General features: G+C 38.0%; 2 protein-coding genes across 3 annotated transcripts in view; both read left to right on the top strand.

Annotated features, from left to right (window-relative positions):
* The window catches only part of TBC1D15 (TBC1 domain family member 15), a 33,359-nt gene extending 18,551 nt beyond the window's left edge, over positions 1 to 14,808 (top strand). Inside the window, exons 11-17 of the mRNA XM_089524097.1 lie at positions 340 to 456; positions 5,543 to 5,643; positions 7,355 to 7,454; positions 7,774 to 7,871; positions 11,222 to 11,338; positions 12,130 to 12,216; positions 13,402 to 14,808. Of these exons, the coding sequence (XP_089380223.1) occupies positions 340 to 456; positions 5,543 to 5,643; positions 7,355 to 7,454; positions 7,774 to 7,871; positions 11,222 to 11,338; positions 12,130 to 12,216; positions 13,402 to 13,605 (824 nt within the window). The 3' untranslated portion in view covers positions 13,606 to 14,808. The remainder of the gene's footprint in view (positions 1 to 339; positions 457 to 5,542; positions 5,644 to 7,354; positions 7,455 to 7,773; positions 7,872 to 11,221; positions 11,339 to 12,129; positions 12,217 to 13,401) is intronic.
* Positions 14,809 to 18,821: 4,013 nt separating this feature from the next.
* Positions 18,822 to 23,457, top strand: part of TPH2 (tryptophan hydroxylase 2) — a 93,212-nt gene continuing 88,576 nt past the window's right edge. Inside the window, exon 1 of one of the 2 annotated variants that reach the window (XM_089526814.1) lies at positions 18,822 to 18,926. In XM_089526814.1, the coding sequence (XP_089382940.1) occupies positions 18,822 to 18,926 (105 nt within the window). Of the gene's footprint in view, positions 18,931 to 23,457 lie in introns of both variants that reach the window. The other variant, XM_089526816.1, reaches the window with a different exon arrangement.

The raw sequence follows: 23,457 nt of genomic DNA, 5'->3' as shown, positions 1-23,457 counted from the left end.
TATCTGAAATAGACTCCAGTATGTTTTAATTCATTGAGAATGTTTTACATTTAATCATGAGGCTTCTATTAAAAGTGTAACATTTAAAAAGTGTTTGAAAATCTGCTTATAAGAAATCATCTTACTTTAGACAGGAAGAATTTTTCTTTTAAATACTCTTAAAAGCCTCTTTTCATACATTTTAAATGACATCCCAGGAATTTGGTTGTCTTACTAGACACTTCAAAGCTCAGCACAGTGCTAGAGAAACTGGAAACTTAAAGAGCATTCTGCATTTTTAGATATAGGCTTAGCAAAAGCTGTTTTGAAAATGTGAAAATCTGTCTGCTTTTCTTTCAGAAAAGGATGTAAACAGAACAGACCGAACAAACAAGTTTTACGAAGGCCAGGATAATCCAGGGTTGATCTTGCTTCATGACATTTTGATGACATATTGTATGTATGATTTTGACTTGGGTAAGTAGAAACTCTCTACATCTTTATAATGTCTAGAGTTTTGACTTGAAATTAACTTTCATAGAAAGCTTGATTTGTTTAGACTTTAAAATTTTTGATTCCAGTGTCACATTTTGATTCAGTTTAAGAATTTATGTGGGTCCATAGTTTGTGTGTAACCCTAATCTTAGTTGCTAGTTGATAAGTCCAGGAAAGAATCTTAGGTAAGATAACAGCTAGCTTCATGGGTGCCAGGATTTTTCTCTTCCCAGTAGCAGTCTGAGTACCTACTCTCTTGTTTTCCTTATTTAGCCTGTTTCCTATGTCACTACTCTGACTGTTCTGTGTATTTCTGGTACTGGGTCATCAGTTGGGATCCTTAATTAAATAATGAGTTTGAGTGGCCTTCCTGCTCCTGCACACGAATGCAATCCTCACCCCACCCTGAGTATCTGGCATGAGATAGTGAGTGCAGTTACAGCTCAAGCAGTCAATGACTATTGCCTTGAAAATTTACTAGCATGAATTCTTGCCATGCCATTTCTAATGCATTTGTGTCCTTGATTCTTGTTTGCACACTGCCTTTGGTGGTCCCTATGTAGACTTGTCCACAGCTACATGGTATGTTGGTTTGTAAACCATTTGAAGGTTGTGCTTCCTCACCACTTTGCCTATACTGTCTGTGACTCCTTTGATGTATGGGAACATGAGAGACATTGCAGGAACACGAGAAACATTGCAGACTGGACCAGCCAGAAAAATCAGCAGTAGCAGAACATGCCACAAACCATCCTGGGCATAAAATACTGTTTGAAAACACTGAAATTCTGGACCATGCCAACCAGTACCATGTCAGGATGCACAGGGAAGCCATTGAAATCCACAAATATCTGGATAATTTCAACCGGAAAGAAGAAACCCTTAAAGTGAACAAAATTTGGCTACCAGTCCTGAGCGATAGCAAAATAATGACTCAGCAAATGCAAATGGGAAACCACTCAGAGTCAGGGGCTTTCCCAGCAGATAATGATCACCAATTAGCAGACATTAATCCTTTTTTGCATTAGCCTCCCAGCCTGAGGCCTGCCATCAGCACGGAACAATACACATGGAAATCACTCCTGCATTCCCAGGCTATATATACCCACTTTAAATATATATCACAGTATATGTGTGTATGTGTGCACGCGCACGTGCGCGTGCGCACACACACACACACACACACACACACACACTTTTTCCAAGCAAGCATTTTCTGAAGATGCCAGCCACAGATGCTGGTGAAACGTCAGGTAGAAACTCTTCTAGAACATTGCCACATAGTCCGAAAAACCCACAAAAAACTATGAATTAAATTTGATGAGTCCTGTTAAATATGTACAAAGCAATGAGTTTGGTAATAGCAAACAAATGAATTTGAATCAACAAGCAGTAAGACGAATGAAATGGCAAATGCAAAGCAAATGAATTTTAAGTCCAAATGAAAAATTAGATACAGTGGATTTTAATAATGAAATGTGGCTTGATATAATAAAATACATAACAAATAGGCAGAATGTCAAGGAGAATGAAATGGAAGAGAGAGAAATAAATGAATAGCATGTTGAAAGAGGAAGGTCAGAGATGAGGAAAAGGGAAATAGACACAGAAGAGGAAGTTAGACCAAGAAAATGTCTTAAGAAATCAAAATATTCAGAAGGTTCTGAGATGGAAGTGGATCAAGATTTATGTCAAGAGGAGATGATGTGTGATGCTGAACATGACACTGAAGAAGATTTCAGAGCAGGAAGAAAAGAAATGGACTCAGACTATTTGACAGAATTTCAAAAAATTGTTGAAAAGGTTAATGAGAACTTTAGACCTAGATGAAGTAGGGGGGTTGTCACAAATTAGGAAGGAAAATTATAATCAAGACAAGGTGGCTTCAGAAGTTAGGAGGCAAGTAGCTCAAGGCGTCGAGATGTCATCGCCTGCATTATTTGATTCAAACTGAATGGAACACTCCTTTGAGCATTATATTCCTTTGGGAAATTAGATACAGAGTTTTTGAAAGTCTCCCTAGTGGATGGGCCTATAGCACTTCTTTTTTCTGGGGTGATAGTCCCAGGAGAAGGGGACAGACAAGATGTTGGGAGAGGTGGATGAACACTGAACAGATAATGCAATGCATAAATCTCATGAGCTTCGGCATTGGCCTTAAGAGCTTCAATAGCAGCATCCATGTTCGCTAGGACAGTAGTTTTGTGTATGCAGGAAATTGAGAACAGTGAGGAGATGGAAACCTGTTCTTTATGTAAGTCCTTTGGAAGAATAAGGAAGGTATTGGAGTATATTGCTGATTAGGGCAGTAGCTTTTTTGGTTTGAGGCATTAATACAACTGCAGTAGCTAGAAATTCTTTATGGTTACATCACTGGGAGGCTGACAAGAAGTCAAGGAAAAATTCAGCATATGCACCATTCAGAGGTGAATTATTGTTTGTGGGAAAAGCTCTAGAGAAAATTTTGGTGCACAGTGTACACAAGAAACAAGTAATGCCAATGATACAGAGGAGACAGTTAGATAGGAAGCCCTTTCAGGGAAGTTACTCTTTCTTTCGAGAAGGAAGAGGAGTTCATAGATAATTAAATTACAGATGGCAGAGACAACAATAGTACAGGCTAAGGGAGCTGTTTGGTAGACCAGGGGCCTTTGCAAAATAGTAGCAAAATAGAGAAGGTAGATCTTCCCAGAGAAGGGTTAGAGGAAATCAATATTGACGAGGAATCAGTGCTAGGAGGAAGATTTACGCTTTTCAGAGTCTTGAGAACAACAGTAACAGCAGATCAGTGGGTACTACAGTTAGTGACTTGAGGATATAAAATAAATTTGGAAAAGAAACTGAGAAGCAGATATGTTTCCTCACCAGTTTCAAAGGTGGTAGCAAAGCAGAAAACAGTGTGGAAGGCAATAGAGCATTTGCTGAAGATAGAGTCAGTAGAAGAAGTTCTGGAATGTCAGCATTTTTCTGGAATTTATTCAGTTTTCTTTGCAGTTCCCAAAAGCAACAGGACTTACTGTCCTGCCTTGAATCTCAGATACCAATGGTTGACATCAGCAGCAAGGGTATTTACAAATGTGTTAATACCAATTGAAGCTTTTATGAGTCAGAAAGGGATACAACTTTATCTGTACCTAGATGGCATATTAGTGAAGGTGAGTACAAAGGAGAAGTTAGTTGAGGACCTGGAGATGACAGTCTGAACTCTGGAGTATTATGGATTTCAAATCAATCATGAAAAGAGTCAGGTAGAGCTACCTACATGGATTACACACTTAGGAGCACAGGTAACTACTAGATTTGGTTATCTTGCCCTATCAGAGGAAGGAAAAAAAGAGCAAGTTGAGAAATGCTGTAAAACAACTACTATAGATTATTATAGATGTGATAAGGTTGGCCAAAATCTTGGGGTTAATGATATCATCCACTCACTTAGTACCAGGGGAAGATTTCATTGCAGGAGTTTGCAAAGGTTGTTAATCCCACACTTAGAAAGAGCATTATGTGGTGAATATACCTGGTCAGATGGTAGTTAGTGGTGATTAACGAAGTTGAGTTTGGACAGGGGAATACAGCTTGTAGTTCCAGAATAGGCTGCTCAGGTGCAGGGCTCTTTTTTGAGAGTTAACAGCACAGAGAATGTGGTCTGCAGTGGACAGGAAACATCAGTTTTTTAAAACTGAAGGCAGTGAAGTTGGCTCTTATCAGTTTTGGAAAAAATTCATGTGTAGGTTTGGACAGACAACATTACAGTCAGAGCATATATATCAAATCAAGGAGGTATGCATTCCAAGCCATTAATGAGGGAACACTCTCTGACCATCGTATAACTCTATTGCATTGCCACTTGATGAAGAGTTACTTTTTAAGATTGTTATCAATTTTATTAATGTGTTTTTATATGTATTTTAAGTATTGATGTATGTATTTTAGCAGACTGAAATCCCGCCTCGATTCATCTGGGAGAGGCGGGAAAATATAAATAAACTATTATTATTATTATTATTATTATGAACTATTATCAAACAGGCTATTCCACTGGGCAGAGAGATGCTTACAGTCAATAACAGCATTATATTTAAGGGACTTTGAAATGTCCATGGAGATTGCCTAAATTGACACAGATTAAATCCAGGGGAATGTCCAGCTTATTCCTGGTGCCCCTACATAGCAAAAATTGTAGTTAGAAGCATGTTGGACAGTTAGGTAATATAATATTCTTTGGATAAGCAGGACTGACAGCATTAAAAGATCTGTTTAATAGAGTGATATCTTAATTTCAGATTCACTGTAGAAACTTTTGTTTCAATATTTGCAGGTATAACATTTAGTTAATCCTTTCAGAAAACACATTTCTATAAGAGATTGCATGGAATTTGAGGAAATGCTTTTTAGAGAAGAGTAATTTATATAAGCTATTACAGAAACAGGCACAAACCCTTAACTATTAGACAAAGTGTGAAATTGGTTTTCAGAAAGTATATCTTTTGCTAGTTGGAAATGGATTTGGAAACATACTTACAATTGCATTGTGTCAGTAAGAAGTATTGTAATTTACAGTGTAGATGATATTTCTAAAAACTTTGTAGGACGAATAAGAGTTTCCTGAGTTACTCATAATTGCCAGTGATGTGGGGTAGCAGGTGCAGATGTTTATAACATATTTAGTCATGTTTATTAATAAGAAAATTTTGCATTTTTTTTTGTAAGAAATTTTAAAGACCTGACAGGTTGTATTTTGCCATTAGATCTCCTAATAGTAATACTTGAAAAGAGGTGGATCAGTGGATTTAGAATAAATTGCACATTTACGAACAGCTGCAGAAATGTACATGTTCCTCCTCCTGGAACTTTGCTACTTCTTGATGCCAGAAATAATATAACAACTGGAGATTTTCTATTGTTTGGATGCTTATTGGTACAAATGCTACTGTGTTTGCACTTAAATACAAATCTTGACACTTAAGGAGGAGGAGACTAACCCATCAGTCCTTTTAAAAGCTTCCAGGTGAAGTTTACAGTTGTCTTATTTCTCTTTATCTCAGTATTTCATTTCTCTTTATTTAAGGCTATGTTCAGGGGATGAGTGACTTACTTTCACCTATTCTATATGTGATGGAGAATGAAGTGGATGCTTTTTGGTGCTTTGCATTGTACATGGAGCAAATGGTAAACATGGTCACCTTCAGTCTTATTGATATGTTGTGTTTGAATGTATTAATGAATTCTTTTCTTTGTGTATTTACATTTTGTTAGTAAGTTTTGGAATGTTGCTTTTTGTAGCCATCTAAGCAGAACATATGCATTTACACTTTTGTTTAATTACTGCAAAGAATTAATTACTTAAGAAGGAAGCGGTGCAGATTTGAGCATCCGAGGATGGCAAGCCTGTGCTGTCCCCAATGGCAGCTCGTGCATGCAGCTGCACTACTGTTGGGGACAATGGGACTGAAGCCCTCACTCCTTCTGAGGCTTCTGCCCTGGTCTTGGCTTTGGGGGAGGAGGCTGGACCCCATTGGCCGGAGGGAGCCGGAGCCGGGACCAGGATCAAAGCTTGTAAGGGGAGTGGTGAATGCCTCACTGCAGCAATGGAGGTTTCCATCCTGTGTAGAGGGGGCTGTGGTGAAGCCATTACTGAAAAAGACCTCTCATTTTGAATAACTGTCAGCCAGTCTCTAATATTCTATTCTTGGGCAAGGTTCTGGAGTGAGTGGTAGCCTCCTAGCTCCAGGGGTTTGTGGATGAAATGGATTATCTAGATCCATTTCAGTCTGGTTTCAGACCTGGCTATGGCATGGAGACAATTTTGGTCACCTTGGTGGATGGCCTACTCAGGGAACTGGATGGGGAATGTGTACCTGTTGGTCCTTCTGAAGCTCTTGGTGGCTTTTGCTACCATTGACCATAGTGTCCTTTTGGGTTGCCTCTCTGAGATGGGACTTGAGGGCACTGTTTTGCTGGGTTCCAGTCTTTCTTGGAGGGACAAACTCAGATGTTGGTGTTGGGGGACTTCTGTTTGACTCCTTGGCTGCTGGCCTGTGGAGTCCCACAGGGTTTTGTTCTGTCCTTCATGTTCTGTCCTGGGAGAGGTCATCTGGAGCTTTGGGATGCGGTATCACCAGTATGCAAATGACATCTAATTCTATGTCTCTTTTCCATCTGATTCCAAGGAAGCTTGTCTCTGTACTGAACCAATGTCTGTTGTCAGTAATGGACTGGATGAGGGCAAACAAATTGAAACCTAAGCCAGACAAGAAAGAGGTGCTCCTGGTCAGTTGTAAGACAGATCAAGGAATAGGGACTTTGCCTGGGCTGGATGGGAAATCTCAGGCTCGCAGCTTGGGTGTTCTCCTGGACTCTACTCTGAGCCTGGATGACTAAGTTTCAGCAGTGGCCAGGAGTGCATTTGCACAGTTAAAACTATATATAAAATATGCAGCATAGGCGGAGGGTTCTTTCATGCTGGGTGAAAACTGTTCCGGAAAGGCCTGCCAGAAAAGATGCAAATGTTTTTACAATTTTGTTTTAACGCTTTCAAAGCGTTTTTATCTTGTGAGCCACCTCGGGCCCCTTTCTTAGGGAAGGGAGCCATACAAATTAAATAAATAAACCAAGCCTAAGTGCTCAAGCTTCGATATTTATTTGTGCTGTTATTTAGAGACTTCAGTCCATGAAAATGTAAATTTCAACAAGATTATTTGTGTGTAGATTAAAGTTAGATTAATCATTGAAGTCTAAAATTATGTTGTTTTTTTAAAAATTATTTTGGGAACAATATTATGTTTATGCTTAGTTTTGGGGCTGTTCAGGTGTGTTGACATAATAATTGTTTTAGCTGTCATATAGAAAATAACTATTGGATAACTTGTTTCCCATGTAGCACCAGAATTTCGAAGAGCAAATGCAAGGCATGAAGACACAACTAATTCAACTGAGTACATTACTTCGCTTGCTAGACAGTGGATTCTGCAGTTATTTGGGTAGGTATGAGTGACACTCCTTCCAACATACATATTCAGGTATGCTCTTACTTACTATCCTTTACATAGCAACAGCTAAATACCATGCTGAATTGACAATGAATGTTCAAAATGCTTGACAGTAATTGAGAAGTAATTATGTTTGTGTATTGTTTTCCCATCTCTTAACCACCAATAAATCTTACACCAAACCCACCTGATGATTCCAGTCACTGGAGTAATCTTATAAACTGGTTAAAATATATTTATTACACGGACAGTTCTAGTTGATTCCAAATTAGCTTTCCAGTGAAGGATTTATGTGTACATTTTTTTCCAGAATCTCAAGATTCAGGTTATCTTTATTTTTGCTTCCGGTGGCTTCTAATAAGATTCAAAAGAGAATTTAATTTTCAAGGTATTCTTCGTTTATGGGAGGTAAGAAAATAGCTCTTCAGTATTAATTCACTATCTATTTTTACACATCATTAAATGCTGGGAAAGTGAGGGTGAATTACTTAAAACTAAACAATTCTGGATCCCATTCTTTCTGTCTCCCTTCCCTCCCATTTTTTGCTGCTAGTAGAGCTTTTATTCACTTTTATTCTAGTAACCTTTTATTCACTTAGGAATGATATGGCTTTATTACCTTCAAAAATATCAGTATTTGCTAAATCAAATGGCAGGGGGTGTCTGTTCAGAAGGACAATTGTTCTTATTCCCCCTCCCTTACCCAGGAAATTATACTGTTTGTTCCTGAGTTTGTCTTTCTTTATGCTTTTCAGTTTCTCCTAAAGAATGGAAAACAAACTTTTTTCTTAGGTCCAGGGCTTTAACTGCCCTGGCTCAATATCAAGGCATTCTGGAACTGTAGTTTTGTGAGATATTTAGCCTTCTCTGTGAGAGAGTTCTGGTATCATAATACACTACAATTCCCAGGATTCCCTAGCACTAAGCCAGGGCAGTTAAAGCTGTCTCAAACTGGATTATTTCTGCAGTGTGTTTTGGACCATAGGTTTAAGGTTTCTCTCCCTGATTCATTCTGTTATGTTAGTCATTTATTCTATTATTCTTTTTAAATTACTGGACTTCTACTCCTGATTTTTGTTGATACCTTTTCCCAGTTAAGGTTACTAAGGATCCACCAAAAATATCTGATACTCTTTGAGAATGACAAATAATACCAGGATGTAGCACTACCATTTGCCTTCTCAGAGTCTTCAAAAAATCTGTAGCAAGAAATTAATTATAGATACAAAACTAGAATGCCTTGCTTGTGAAATATACTGTAACCTAATACAAAATTTTATATGATGTAGCCAATCCTTTCAAGAAGCCCTTGGCTTCCTTTTTTAGGGGCAGGGTAACAAACCAGACAATGAGTAGTCACAAGAGATAGATATCTATCATAACAAAATTGTATGAAGGAAAAATGCTATAACAAAATTATCGTTAAAAAAATGTTGATACTTGGATGTTATAGACTTACATTTTAATACCATAATATAAGGAGGTTAAGGCATTTGTTTATGGAGACATTACTCCTTTATTTTAATTGATTGACAAAAAGCAAAAGAGAGTTTGAATGTTACCACACTAGTATTTCAGTGCATTATGCAGGGAAGAGCCACCAAAAAGCAGGATCCTTTATAATCTCTATGTGGAGAGTCATGCCTAGCTCAGAACACATATGAACATATAAACCAGAAAAGACACCATACTAATTTCCAGTGTTTTCCACTCTTAATCATAGTGAGCCAGAAAACTGAATAGAAACTGTTAATACCATATGCGTGTTTACTCAGGAATATGTGCCTTCATTTCTAGGCAACTGCTTTGGTGTAAAGCCTAAATATTGGTGTGATTGACAGTCAGTCTTTGTTCTCCTCTTGCAGTTTAACCACTGATGAGCCGTGCTAATCCTATAGTTTTTACTGTCTGGTTTTTTTTAAAAAATGAGATTAAATATTAATCCTTCAACTATAGTCCTCTGCATATGTTGCGTATGTGAAGCAGGAATCATGCAAGTACCAGGAAGTGGTTTTGTCCCTGTCACTGAACATGCTGCCAAGCTCTGCATTTAGATAGTTACATACATCTGAGCATGTGTTGGTGTGTTCTTTGCAGACAACCATGCTATTACATAGATGTCAAGGTAAGGCAAGGCAAGATGTCATTAGGCAGGATCAAGATGGTGGTCTCATTCCCCAGTAATCTCATGATACCTCCTTGTGGAGAAGCACAGGCAGAAGCTCCTCTCATGAGTGAGTATAAAAGGAGGATGAGCCAGTGATATAAAGAAAGCGTGTCAAAGCCTACTGAGGCAGGAGGTTGCCTTAGAACTGCCAGGAAGTACAGTTAGGATTAAAGGGTTCAATTTGGATGGCATTCAAACTCCCAGACCATGGGAGGAACTTTAGAAGGGACAGGAGTGTGTGTTAGTATCTTGTGTGATTTACAAATAGGAAGGCTGGGAAATATTAGAAACCGCCTCAGGAGCAGATGTATAAACAGAGAGCTGAACTGAGGAAGCTAAGCTGTGGTTAACAGCTAAGGAAGCTGGGTATAGGTTCTGTGTGAACCAAGACAGGGAAGGAATGTACCTAGAGGCGAGTGAGAAAAAGTAAATTTGTAACAACTGAAGTAATTTGTACATTGTAACATAAGCTGAATACCATCCACTAAGAAAGATACAGCAATAAGTTTTGAATGTAAATAAAGTTAGTTTCTTTGTGTTCAACAAGGAGTTGAACATCAGGAATAAACTCTTCTGCAACATGGCCACATAGCCCGAAAAATGCACAAAAAGCTTTGCTTGAAGTAGTTTACAGATAACATCAAACACACTACCAAGTATATTGAAAAGCTACCAAAAATAATAAGAACATTTATTAATAAAGACACTTCAGTTAGTGGGTGGGTAGCTGTCACATACTAAGTGATGCCAAGCTGTGGGTTTTAAAAAGATCCATTGAGAGAGATCTGGTGGAGTGGAGTCTCCAACCTCCTCCACACAAGAAATTTATAAGAGGAGTCCTGCTAAAAGGGAAAGCTGTCTTGTTCTTGTATTTCCTATCTATCTTTCCTCTTAAGAATTGTCCGGGAATGCTTTCTAACTTCCTGGATATCAGCTAGGGCCAACTGGTGCTTACTTTCAGAGAGGACATGACTTCAGATGTCTCTACATTTTTATTGCCACTTTTGTTCCTAGAGATTTCAGACATGTTTGAAAATAAGAAGTAGTTACTTCACATTTGAGTATACTTTATCTAGGAACAGTAAACTAGTGGAATAAAATATGGCAAGAACCTCATGGAAAGCCTAAGATCTATCTATTCATGTTCAGGCATTTTCTGTGGCACGCTGTTAAACCTGTGAAACAGCAGTTGTTTTAAATGTTATCACCTCATACAGGCTTTATTTGGATTTTAGAGTAAAGGAAAAAAGCCTGTTTTGCTAGAGCAGATTTTGAACTAAGAGATCTTATATTGCCTTGAAAAGGTTGTTAGATATCAAAACCTGTTGAAGAGGTGGTTAGAGACAGTTCCCCTTACCTTTGATGACTGGCCTTGATGGCTAGGACTGATGGAAGTTGTAGTCCAGCAACTAGAAGGCCCTATGTCAGTAATATTGAAAGTAATGTTAAAGCAAAATATGGCTTCTGCCAAATACAGAAATAATTGGCTGAAAGGAATAAGTGTTACTGTTAGGCTCAATAGGCGGCTCACACTTCTATTATGTTATGTAAGATATTCTTGATTCATCAGTAGCTTTTAATATTTTGCTAGGTGATGTGGACAGACTTGCCTTGTCAGAACTTCCATCTTCTTATCTGTTGTGCTATCCTGGAATCTGAAAAACAACAAATAATGGAAAAACATTATGGTTTTAATGAAATACTGAAGGTAACTGTTGCATGTTAGCTTGATTCTTGATTATTCCCCTCTATTCTTTCATATGTCTGAAAATTAATAATACTCAATTCACAATATTTTAAGAAGTAAGATGGTATAACAAATGTTAGCACCTAATTGTCTTTCTGCTATGATGAAAGATGTCCACAGATACTAGTAATACATTCACCCAACTGCTTGAGAGAAACTATATTTCAAAGCAGAATTCTTACGTAGCTGTGTATAACTCATTCTTTAGTATTCAGAAACAAGAAGATGGCTTCTTGTTTATCACAAGGCATCCAGAACTGTTTCACAATTCTACCCTGAGCCAGAACCTTCCAATTGAATTGGAAGTTGCATATTGGCCCAGTGATTTACTTGTGGATTACCAGTCTAAGGTGAGACGGTTGCCTACAAACCCAGTAGCCACCAGTTAAAACAATTAGTATTCCAGGGATTTCACCAGAAAATGTTGGAGAATATTGCTCTACTTCCAGATGAAGGGATCTGCTCTGCTCTTGTCAGTTAAACAGTATAGCCAGATGGTGGTGATAGGTGACTGCATGAGAGCCTGTGGAACCCACAGCCCTAGACTATTCCAAATTCAGGCAGCAACCATAATTTGCATATCAAAACTTATTCATGTCCTAATAATGCAGGTATATTAACCAAGTTAGTATAACCTTTAGTAGCAGATGGTCTTACAGGAATCCAGAATCATGTGTCCCTGGAAGCTATGCATTTGGCATAACATTGTCCTCACTTTCCTGTACTTTGACATTCTTTTTGTTCTGTTCTAGCATATCAATGAACTGTCTATGAAAATGGATGTGGAAGACGTGCTTTGCAAAGCAGAAGCCATTTCTATGCAGATGATGAATTGCAAGGTAAAAAGTAAAGCATATATTATGAGCTTTGCATGAAGGAATAACATGAATATTTTCAACTAAGTGTATAATTATTGAACTTAATCCTTTAAAAGTATGAGATACAGTGCTTAGTTATGGTAAAGATATGCAACTTGTAAAGAAATGTTTGATTGGGGTGCTTGGATGCTGCTTCTGCTGTGGCAGCTGCCAGTGTCAATTTGCTGACATACTTAATACTTTTTTTTTCATATTTAATACCAGAATGTTGAAGCAGTGGAGATTGGAGCCACCTCTTGTAGCTCTATGCTGCATTTCCTTGCCCTGGGTGCAATGTTCAGCAGTGTGGCAGTTTTGGGGTTTTTTTGGTCATAACCACACAGGCCAGAACTAAAAGTGTTTCTTTAAGTACCTTCTTGTGATCTTAAGGCCCAGGATAGTTATTAAGATTTTCAAAGCTGCAATACCACAACACTTGGTTTGGTCAGCTGGGGAAATGCAGTGTAATAAGATGCAGAACTTTAGGAATATAGCGTTCATTGTTCTGGCCCATAGCGTGAAATAGCTAGTCTTTGAATACTTTCCCCTCTTTAAAATTGTCTGTCTACATGTATATGTGTAGTTTATTTATTGCACTTCTATCCCACCTTTTCTTCTAATTGAAAATTAAAAGTAAATAAATTCCTGAGAATATCTGTCATAGTGGTGTGCTACATTTTAGGAAATGTTATGCAGTTTCATAGCAGTAATAGAATTTTTTGTTGGTGCATTTTGCTGCTTGGCTGGTTTTGTAGATCATCTGTGACAGCACTGCATTTAAACATATGAGTGAAGGTGTGCATTTTCCAGGAAGAAGCAGAAAAAATTCAGTTTCATTTTAGTCAGGCTTTTCTCCCCATAGGGCACCATGAGAACGGTTTCCAGCCAGCTTCAAGGTTTGCGTCATCTAAATGCCCAGCCTGGAAACTGGCCAGAAACCTACTTATTTTGACTGTCTCTTTCACCCTATAGACTACTTTAGTAGTTTCTCGTCTTTCTGAAACAACCTTCTCTGAAAACTCTGTTTCCATTCAGATGTAGCTAAAATCTATTTTAGCACAAACTTGGTATTTATTTTCAGTGCTTTTAGGAACAATTTTCTTTGCGATTATCATGTTAACGTTAAAGATAAACAAGAAAAAGCCATTACTTTTGTATTTTTCATAGGAATTGCCTCAAGCGGTCTGTGAGGTTTTGGGATTAGAAGACAGTGCTGTAACAACACCAGATTCGGACACTGGGGAAGATGAGACTGCTGATAGAATCACTTGCCCTTCATCAGCATATCCAAATAGCCACATGCCTGTTACGACTGTCAATGGGACAAACAAGCACATTGAACAAATGACCCACACAGTGCCGACAAACTGATAGTTGTTTTGGGCGAATTTTTGATGAGACACTTATCAGCTCTTTTTGTTTTTTTGTTTCAAGCACTTCGGGTGGATATTTAAAATATTGTGTTGATTTAAGCTTTAAAGATTTGGAAAGGAGATTGTGTACTGTAATACTCTTGAATGAAAGCTTTACAACATGAGCTAATTATTTTTGTAGTTTCTTCTACCAAAATAGCCTTTGGGTTTCAGTAACATTCCTTAATACATCTGTAGCCAACTGCATTTTTTGTCTTCTCTTCATGGAAAGGGGAATCAGGTGAAGTGAATGGCTTGGAAATAAATGCTTCTGTATTGCTTTTACTTTGAAAAGTCTTGAGCACTGATGGTTCTTGGATATCATAAGAGTAGAAGAACTTCTTCTCTACTGCTTCCTTATTGTAAAGATGCTAAGATGCTTTGTAAATGAAAGGCATGTGTTCTTTCTGAAATGTTTACAAAAACACTTTCCAAGTATTGTGCTTGAATGTAGATTTGCAGTGAGGATTTTTGCTTGTGCAGTTCCCTGATCCTGAATTTTGCATACTCTGGGAGTGATTGAACTGTATACTTTTGCATTTTAACATCTCTTCACTTATACATATGTATGTATAAATTAGACACATATTCATACTTGTGAGTATTAAAGGATAAATCTATTTTTGACTAAACAAACTTGGCTGTTTGTTTTCACCAAATTTTAATACGTACCTCTAAACCTGGCTATTTTTAAAAATATTTTTTTTCTAAATGAGGTTAAGAATGTATGGATTTTTTTTTCAGTCTCCTTACCTGTTTGAATTTTACAATGGTCTTATTTCTGATTTACTAATAATGTTTATCTTTGCTGGATAGTGTAATAATTGAATAATACAAATCAATTTAAAATGCCTTTACATTAGACTACTTGATCATCTTTAAAAAGCAGGTAAAATAATTGCAAAATACTAATCAGCTTGGGAGAGTTCCTCCTTTCAGTTCCATATAAACTATTGAGGTTACAACTAGCACAGAAGAATCTTATGGTAGTTTGTGCCTATTGTCCTAAATAATAAATTACTTGCACCTGAAAATTATTTACTTACACTATTGCATTCTTAGACTTTTTACAGTAATGTGGAATCTGACATAACCAATTCAATGTATATGTTTCTATTTGAGAATCATTGTATATATTAAATAAAATGCAAAGTTTACTTAATATTTTGTATTTAAGCATACTTAGAAAAAAACTTATAACTTTTAGGGGAGGAGTTTACCAGCTTTCAGTTGTGTGCATATCTATTGTCAGATGCACAAGAAGGAGAAATCCAGTTCTCTTGTCGCAAAACACTTTCACTGGGAGAAGATTGTAGTTGAAAGATGGATAAAATAATGGAGTGAAAGTAAAATGATCCTTCAGAATCAATGCAACATTGTCTGCAACTGAGCATTTAACTTTCCTGGATTTCAGCTGAACTTGAGCACACACAAAACAAATGTTTGATGCAAGTACATTTTTCACTGTAGCATACTAATCCTTGTACAGGCAAAAGGAGAAAAATCCAACCATGGCCAAGGGTTTGGCTGGAGGAGTGAGAATACAAGAAATAATATGTGAAATGGCATTCAGCTGCTGTGATTATGCCCACTATCTCTAAAGGAATAATTTGCTCCAACACGCATTCAGAAAAAAAAATACTGTGACTAAAAAATAAATAGCCATGTGGGCCTGGTAGGTTCAGATGATAAAAGCAAGTGTTTGAATTAATATGGGAGATGTGATGAAACTTCCAGTTACGAACACACAAATCAGAAGGTAAAATCTCTGTATCTCTTGGCTTTAATATCACCAGTGTGCTTATCTTTGATCAGTTAATAACAAAGAAACCCATTTTGCAAATGGCAAGGATTCAAGGCTCAGCATCCCTAGGTTTTCATTTCCTGCTTACAGGAAATAATTTTTGAACTGTTTTGCCCTTTTGTTCTCTTGTAGAGCATTAGCTTTTGCATTATCTTGCACATGGCTATGGATTTAATATTTTTTCTAGTCTGTTAGCTAAAAAGGTGAGCAAGATTCCAAAATGAACTCTGTTTTAGGTCTGTTTTCGTACAAAATTGCGCCAATGTCTTGGTGTTGTGAATTGAAAAGAGTCGACAGTTACAGCTTTTATTATAGTGTTAAATTTTCGTTCCGATTTTATTGGTGAAATAAGTGAAAATTACTTTCACAGAGCCTTTGAACACGATAGTAGAGTTCCTTAAGGTAGCTGCAAGTTAATTTGTGACAGTTGGCCTACCTGTTTAGTTGAGAGGAGTCTCTTTTTTTCCAGACCAACAGCCCTGGGTTGGAATTGGGCAGACTGGACACCGATCTGTGCCAACTGGGTTAAAAAAGACAGTTTGCTTGCAGTGGAGCCCAAAAAGCATCTGTTTATAGTGGAGTTTCTCAGAAACTGCTGCAACAGTCAGCAGACAAGATGAGTGCTATGCCCCCTTACCTGCTGCTAGTGATAGTCGTGAAGGCCCCTGGCATGGTCTGTGACAGAAGAGAATGCCTGGCCATGTGGGTGAATCCAGGCACCCCATTTTCTCCCGTACTGGTCATGCTGAGAACCTTCACAGTCATTGGTAACGTTTCCATTGCATGGCAATGGGAGAGTGTCTTGAATGGAAGAGGCGGGATGTAAATAAATGTTTTATTCATTCAACACCCACCTGTTGCCACAGAAGCCCAGATATGTACCAGGAACAGGTCTGTGGGTGGGATATGACAAGATTGGCCCATGGTATCCTGTCTACGTTCAGTGCCTTGGGTGGCATAATTGGTTGCTGAACAAAGGAGAGAGTGTTTTGCATGGGCACAGTAATCTGGCACGCTGTTGGCTTTAGTGTGGTGACAGTAAAGAAGCATCTGATGCATATAAAACTAAAAAGTAACAGCATTATCTGTTACAGTCTCAACCCGGCAACCCAAAACCCCATCTCTAGTCTTGACTTGGCGGAAATGGTTCCCAAAGAATTTCTCAAGAAACAAACATTTCATCGTTTAATTGCAGCCTCCAGGTGCTCTTGTGCATCCCTTCCAATCCTATTTCGGGGTTGAGACTGAAGTTCCTGTTATATCTATGAGAGGAGATAATCAGGTTGCCTGGACCCAAGCTGCTTGTTTAATTGTTTTTTCCTCCCAAAGCAACTTTTATTGAATGAGCTAAGTTTCATTAAGGCCTCACAAAACATCTCTAGGTGTAGTACAGATTAAAAATTTCTTGTTATTTGGATGAAATAGGACCATTATGCAATAAAATATGGGGCATCGTTTTAAATGATTGATTTCACAAGTAAATGTGCACAAAGGTGTTTGAAAAGGATACAGCATTTATGCTTCACTCTTCATAGGGATCTGGCAAGTGGTTTTGTACTGGAAGTGTCAATCAACAGTGTTGTAGAGATAGCTGCAAGGAACAGAGTTAATAAATAATCTGGATTATCGAACTGTTCAGGCTGTAATTTATGATGTGCATTTTATACAGTGCATAGTTATATGACACTCTGCCATATCAGATGATTGTGCTTTGAACTCTTGTGGAAGAAGCGCAATAAAAACATTGAAATCCTTTTAGTGTTTCTCTTTGAATGCCTTCAGGCAAAAAAAGAATGTGGTCATTTAAAGAGATACTACAAATAGGGTTATATTCTATAGCATAACATGTGACATCCTTTAGAAGCATGATTGATTTTTTCTTGGGTATATGAGGTGTTTTGAGTCTTCTGGTTTTTGCTTCAGTCTTCAACATGAAAAATTTGTATACCTCCAACAGGAGATACTGATCTATGATTGGTATAATCTTTGCTGTTTTTCACCTTCATTCTCTCAAGATGAGACTGTGTCTAAGGTTAAAATGAAACTAATTTGAATATTGCTTCTCCATAAAGTCCCATGTTCCTGCTTGAGATCTTGCATTGTCTTTTATTGCTAAGGCCTAGAATAAAAAGTACTATCCTGTGTAGAAATCTATGTTGATCTGTGGACTTTCATCACAGAATTAATTTTAATTGTCTTAATCTTCAGATTGATTTTCATGGAAACTAAGTGAATTACATATGTAGAGCTGAGCCCTGCTATAAATCTGTCCCAATCCCATTGCTTTGTGAAACCAGCATTAGCTGAACAGTGCATCCTTGATGGCAGGTCAAGCAAAGCAAAAGGAAAAAGGAGAGTGCTCTTTAATGGGTTTTTCATTTTGCATGAAATGTTATTTCCTAGAAAGCATTTATTTGTAATATGATTTTTAAAAACATGTACATGGACATTACTGCATCTTGCGGAAATAATGGAAAAGCTGTTTATGCACAAATCTTCATGCATTAAATGTCATATGATAGGTAGTATTTACATTTTCAGTGGCCTATTCCATTAAGCAAGAAATGGCTTTCATTTCTGTATTAATGACAGGTGATTAACCTCAACATTTCCTCCTCCTTTTACAAAGAGTCAGCTTTCTAATTTACATATTCCAGGTAACATTTAAAATAAATGCTTGGCAAGTCAAGCTTTTAACCGCAATGCAAACACAGTACAACTTGAATCCCAGTGACCGGACCAATTTGTTTCTAAAAGCACATAAGGGAAGGATGAGGTGGGAAGTTAATAAACTGCCATTGGCAAGAGAAGAATACCACTGTGAAAAGCAACAAATACACTATGAAGTGATCCCTTCATTCCCTTTCCAAAACACTGGTTCTCTTTCCTTCAGAACTGAATGATCACAGTGATGTGTTCATTGCTTGTTAACTGCAGCACTAGAGAAGGAATCATGCTGCTCCGTTTGCTTTAGTTATTCTACTGGCCATTGCTGTTGAAAGTTAGTTGTAAAAGTCAGAGTTTGTTTTTTTTAAAAAAAAATAAGGCCGATCAACTGGTAATAAAAAGTGTGTAATCAGTTTAAAAGGAAAAGCAAGTAGCTAGGGATTTATGTCAAGTGATTCATGGCTTTTGCAAGACAACAAGACCTTAAAAAAAAAAAGGGGGGGGGGTTTTATAACAATGCCAGCATCCCTAGGCTGCTTTAATCAGGCTTTGATCAGTTCTTTCCTAGGCATATAAAAACCTTCCCAGGGGAGGAGGGGTGAGGCATTCGGCTTGCTCCTTCTTCAGCACCAGCACAGTGGATAGCTCTCTATCAGCAGCCTGTTTCCCCCTGCCTGTGGAGAGAGAAAATTACACAAGCCACTATGCAGCCAGCAATGATGATGTTCTCCAGCAAATACTGGGCAAGACGAGGCCTTTCTCTGGACTCTGCTGTGCCCCAGGAACATTCTCCACATGGCAACTTAACGGTAAGTTTTTGAGGCTGGAGCAACCATAAATGAGGAAATCGTTACGTTAAGTTTGCCTTACTCTTTTCGAGAACTTTTTGAAAAAAGTCTTTATTGAGACAAGTTTGTGGAGGGAGGGGAAGTTTATGGTGAATTTATTTATTGGATTCCTCTAGCCAGAACACAACTGTTTTGTGCAAGTAATCAAGAAAGGATTTTATTAGTAACACAAGTCTTTTTTTTTTTTGTGAGGGGAGAAGATGTCTCACAGGTGGTTTAACTGGATCCTTTCCCTTCACCTCTGCCCTATGAATTGGTTTAGAATTTAATCCAATTTTGTACTACTGAGCTCACATTTCTGTAGGATTTACCGTATCTAATTCATTTTTTTAAAAAAAAGTTGTAAAGTCTTATCTTTTCCAGCCTGTTACGGTAATCTAAATCTGTGATCCTACACACGCCTTGGAAGTCATCTTGACAGCAAAGAGTCTTGTAGTACTTTAACAAGTTTTGTTTGGCCTAAACTTTCATGGGCTACATACAGTCCACTACAGCAAGTGCAAGTAGTCTACCATCTACAAAGGCTCACCGTGAAATAAAGCTGGTTAATCTTTAGTTCTTTTACTCCTTTAAGGTGACACCACACTCTTCATTTTTTTTTGTTTTTTTTTTGCTGTAACAGATTAACTTAATGATACCCTTGAAAGGAATGGATATGAGTTTCTTTTAAGCAAGGTTGACAAGTTTTGGGTGCAGCATTTTATTTTAAGGCACAAACATTATACAAACTTAAATATAAGTGGAGGGGAATGAACCATCCTTACTGAGATGCACTGTAGCAGACAGCACAAAAACTGGTGGATATCATATAAAATCAAAAGTTGATTTTTGAACTATGTAGACCTATCTGGAGATGGGTTTATTTTTAAAAAGCATTTGATGAAAGTAATATCTCTTCCTTAACTGTATATTTAGCAGATGGTCAAACGTTTCATGAAACTAGCCTTCCCTCATGCTTGCTTTAAAAAAAAACATGAAAAATATGTGTAAAGAACACAAAACTGTCAAGTAAAATACAAACATGCCAGTAAATGCAGCTGACAAAGAGAATGAAGGTGTTCAGCAGGACTTCTACATATGGCACACTGTTCATTGGAAGGAAATAAAATAGCATTCAGGTTAAGAAAGCGAGTTCTTCCTGCCATCTGATTAAGATACTACATTGAGATAGTGCTTTGTTGGCATGTTAGTCCTAGTATATATGTGTGTGTGTGTGTGTGTGTGTGTGTCTATTACTGTGTCAATAATTTGTTGGTGAAAGCGCACTGGAGTTTTTTAGTTAGACATGCATTATGTTATGTTCACTACATCCTTCTGCCACCTGGCTAAATATTTTCGCAAACGGACACTCACATATAATGCTGAGGCCCACAGTTGTTTCATAAGACTTCAGATGCACATTCCAAACCATTTTTGAGATGGATTTTCTTCTTTTGTCTCCAGTAAGAGAGATTTTATATTCACAATAATTAGAAGTGTCATCTCACATTTTAAGCAGGGAGGCTTGGGGTCGACTATATTCTCAGTGCTCTAATGTCCAAAATTAAACTTTTGAAAAGTAGCGTGCATCTGGAGTATTCCTGGCAATTATAGTATGACTGATACTAATGACAGCAGTATGTTCAACACAGCTCTCTTTCTTTCTCTCTAACATTTTAAAGCTTATTTTAATTTTATTCATTCCTTTGCCATGGATGGACACCATCAATCTTGGCTGAAATAACTATTCAGAAAGCATTCACTTTCCATGACAGCTGAAATTAGAAAGAAGTATTAAAATCTGAAACAAATCCATAGTTTTAATGTAATTATATATGTATGGAAAAGTTTTCCTCTCATTTGCCCATATTATCTTGGTTCCCCCCAGCTTTCTTGCCATTGAATATTGAACTGGGACACCTAATTAATTATATTTTATATATTAGACAGATTGAACATGGCCCAGAGAACTTTGATTAGTGAACATTTTAAAAGTACAATAAATATATATAATTAGATTCCATTTTTACATGCTTGAAATGTGGTAGAGAGGAGAAGCTTTGGGAACAACCTTAATTCTGCAAATGAATGCATATCCATTTCTTTTAAAAGGAAAGCTGTCAGCACTTCACATTCCTGGACGCCCAGAGATAGCAGGACAGGTTGTGGAGACTTGTCAATGTGGGAAAAGTTTGTGCTCCTCTGCTTTCTGAAAAAGAGTTTTAGCTCAACATTTTCATATGTGAAAGTCTGATATGTTTATGCAGCACTGGATTAACTTGTAACACAAATAAGAAGAAGCTCTGCTGTTTTAAGGGAAAAGAGGGGGCGCTATCCATCTCCAAACTGTTATCTTTTTCCTCAGTGAAACTGTCAACAACTGTTTATTATATATGCAAGTTTATTCAGTGCTTCTTAGGATGACTCACATGCTGAATCAGGTTGCTGTTCATTCATAAACCAGCTGACAGTAGTGCCAGGTTCTCTGTTGATTACTTCTAGGACTCCAAAGTTATTTCTAGGACTCAGCAGGAGAGCAATGGCAACTTTTGCACATAATCAGCAACAGTGCCTCAAGAGTCTTCCCTGCTCCTCAAGTACAGAGCCTGGAAAAGTACTAGTTCTGAGCCAGGTCTTTGAGGATCACAGGCTGGTTGGGGGACTATAAGAACAGTAGTCTGAAAAAGTAACTTCTTTAAGGTTTGCTCAAGAATTAGCACTGTATTTCTGTGAGGCATTTGCTGCTTTGATTATGAAAGAGAAAGGATTAAACTAGAAAATGGTTATGTTAACATCTGTGTATCTTTCCTTGTGTTTCACAAAATGGGTCTCTGAGCCATGTGGCAACTGTCACTGCTTGTTGGCCCCCCTGAGAGGAGACTAGGGGGCTTTGTACTTGGCCCATGGGGTCAAATGAAGTGACATTCAGGGACAAGGGAGAAGGCTATTTAAGGGCCAGTCACCCCCTCACATATCCCTTTTCTCAGGAACAAAGAAGACACTGGTCTCTTGTCCCCAGCATGTAGTGAGGGAGATGATATCAGATCAGTGTACACCTTGTCATCCCCTTGTAATGAAGGGTTGGGCTTTAGAACTGTCTTTATGGGACAAAGGACTGGGGAACCTGTGAAAGAGTCTGGCCCTTGGGGCTGATCTGGGGTCTCACTCTCTTTTATAAAGTTACAGGGCTTGGGAGAGAGCCCTCCCAGTTCACCTTCCAAAATGACAATCTGAGATAGCAACCAATCTCTTTGGATTGCCCTTGGGATCTGCCCTTAGGATTGCCCTTTTGTCCAAGTGTGGCTGGGGAAGTGTTATAGGTTGAGATCTTGCTCAGCTCCAGCCTCAAACATTTAAATAGGTTCTAGGTTAATAAAAATAACCCTTGTTTAAACCCCAAATATTGTGTCTGATCTCATTATTTTATGGTTGGATAACAAATAGCAAGCTGCCAGTATCAGTATCAGAGCCCAGGAGGGGTGAACATGTTCCTCCATGCTCTTTCTACTTATATCTGGTGGTTCCAATGTCAATAGGCAATGAGTTCACTCTGGGTTTTAGTTTGAATCCTAATGAAATGATGCAAAATGCTGAACCTATTTAGAAGATAGGGTTTGGCACTTTGGACGGCAGCTTTAAAGTTCACACTAAAGCATGGAGTGAACATACTGCTCCACTAATGTGGAAGCCATCCCCTGCCAGTAGTGTTCCCCCTCCCCTAACTAAATTGTCCTCTATCACTGGTACATGCACAAGCAACCGTCTATCATCTGGAGCAGATAGAAACTGGAAGGTGGGAGACAGCCATCAAGAAGATAGTGGAGGGGGGGGGAAGTAATGAGCAATTCAAACTGGAGTCTCCTTTCACCACTTCTTCTTCTTCTTCTTCTTCTTCTTCTTCTTCTTCTTCTTCTTCTTGGCTTGGAAAATATGAACACAAATGTTACAAATTATCTAGTTCGGCTCCAAGTTTGTGTCTACTATGCTGTAGAGGCTGCATGTAGAAATCCCCTCAATGACTGATCAGATGGGTTTACAACAGAAGATTAATAATGTATTCCTTTGTTCTTTTGTTTATTTGTTTGATGGTGATAAAACTGGATAATTTAAACAGATGTCCTTAGCATGAATTGATGGAATTTGACCTGTCAGTTTAGGCGTTAGGAGGAGTATAATGTAACAAACCAACAAACATGAAATGGAATGGGAGTTGAGTAGAAGAGCAGGACAATTATCAGCCCTGCTGAAAAGACAGCTTCATTGGGTTTCACCTCTCCCTGAAGGATCCTTCACACAAACATACCTTGGAAAAGGAGAGACAGGAGGTAGGACTAGTCCAGTGGCACAGCCAAGACTTTAGCAGGTATTTTCTACTCTTTGGACTATGTCCCATCCCAGCTGTTTGTGATAAGATGACCAATATCTGGCTGCACTACAACCATTGCTATTGGTCATTATAACATCAATAATTTGTGATGACATTAGATAACCAAAAATATAACTACAAGATTTT

Source organism: Sceloporus occidentalis, unplaced genomic scaffold (genome assembly GCF_023333645.1).
Source record: "Sceloporus occidentalis isolate IW3139 unplaced genomic scaffold, rSceOcc1.0.p SCAF_5, whole genome shotgun sequence".
NCBI lineage: Eukaryota > Metazoa > Chordata > Lepidosauria > Squamata > Phrynosomatidae > Sceloporus > Sceloporus occidentalis.
Note: the sequence above shows the minus strand (reverse complement) of the source record. Positions and strands in the feature narration are given on the sequence as shown.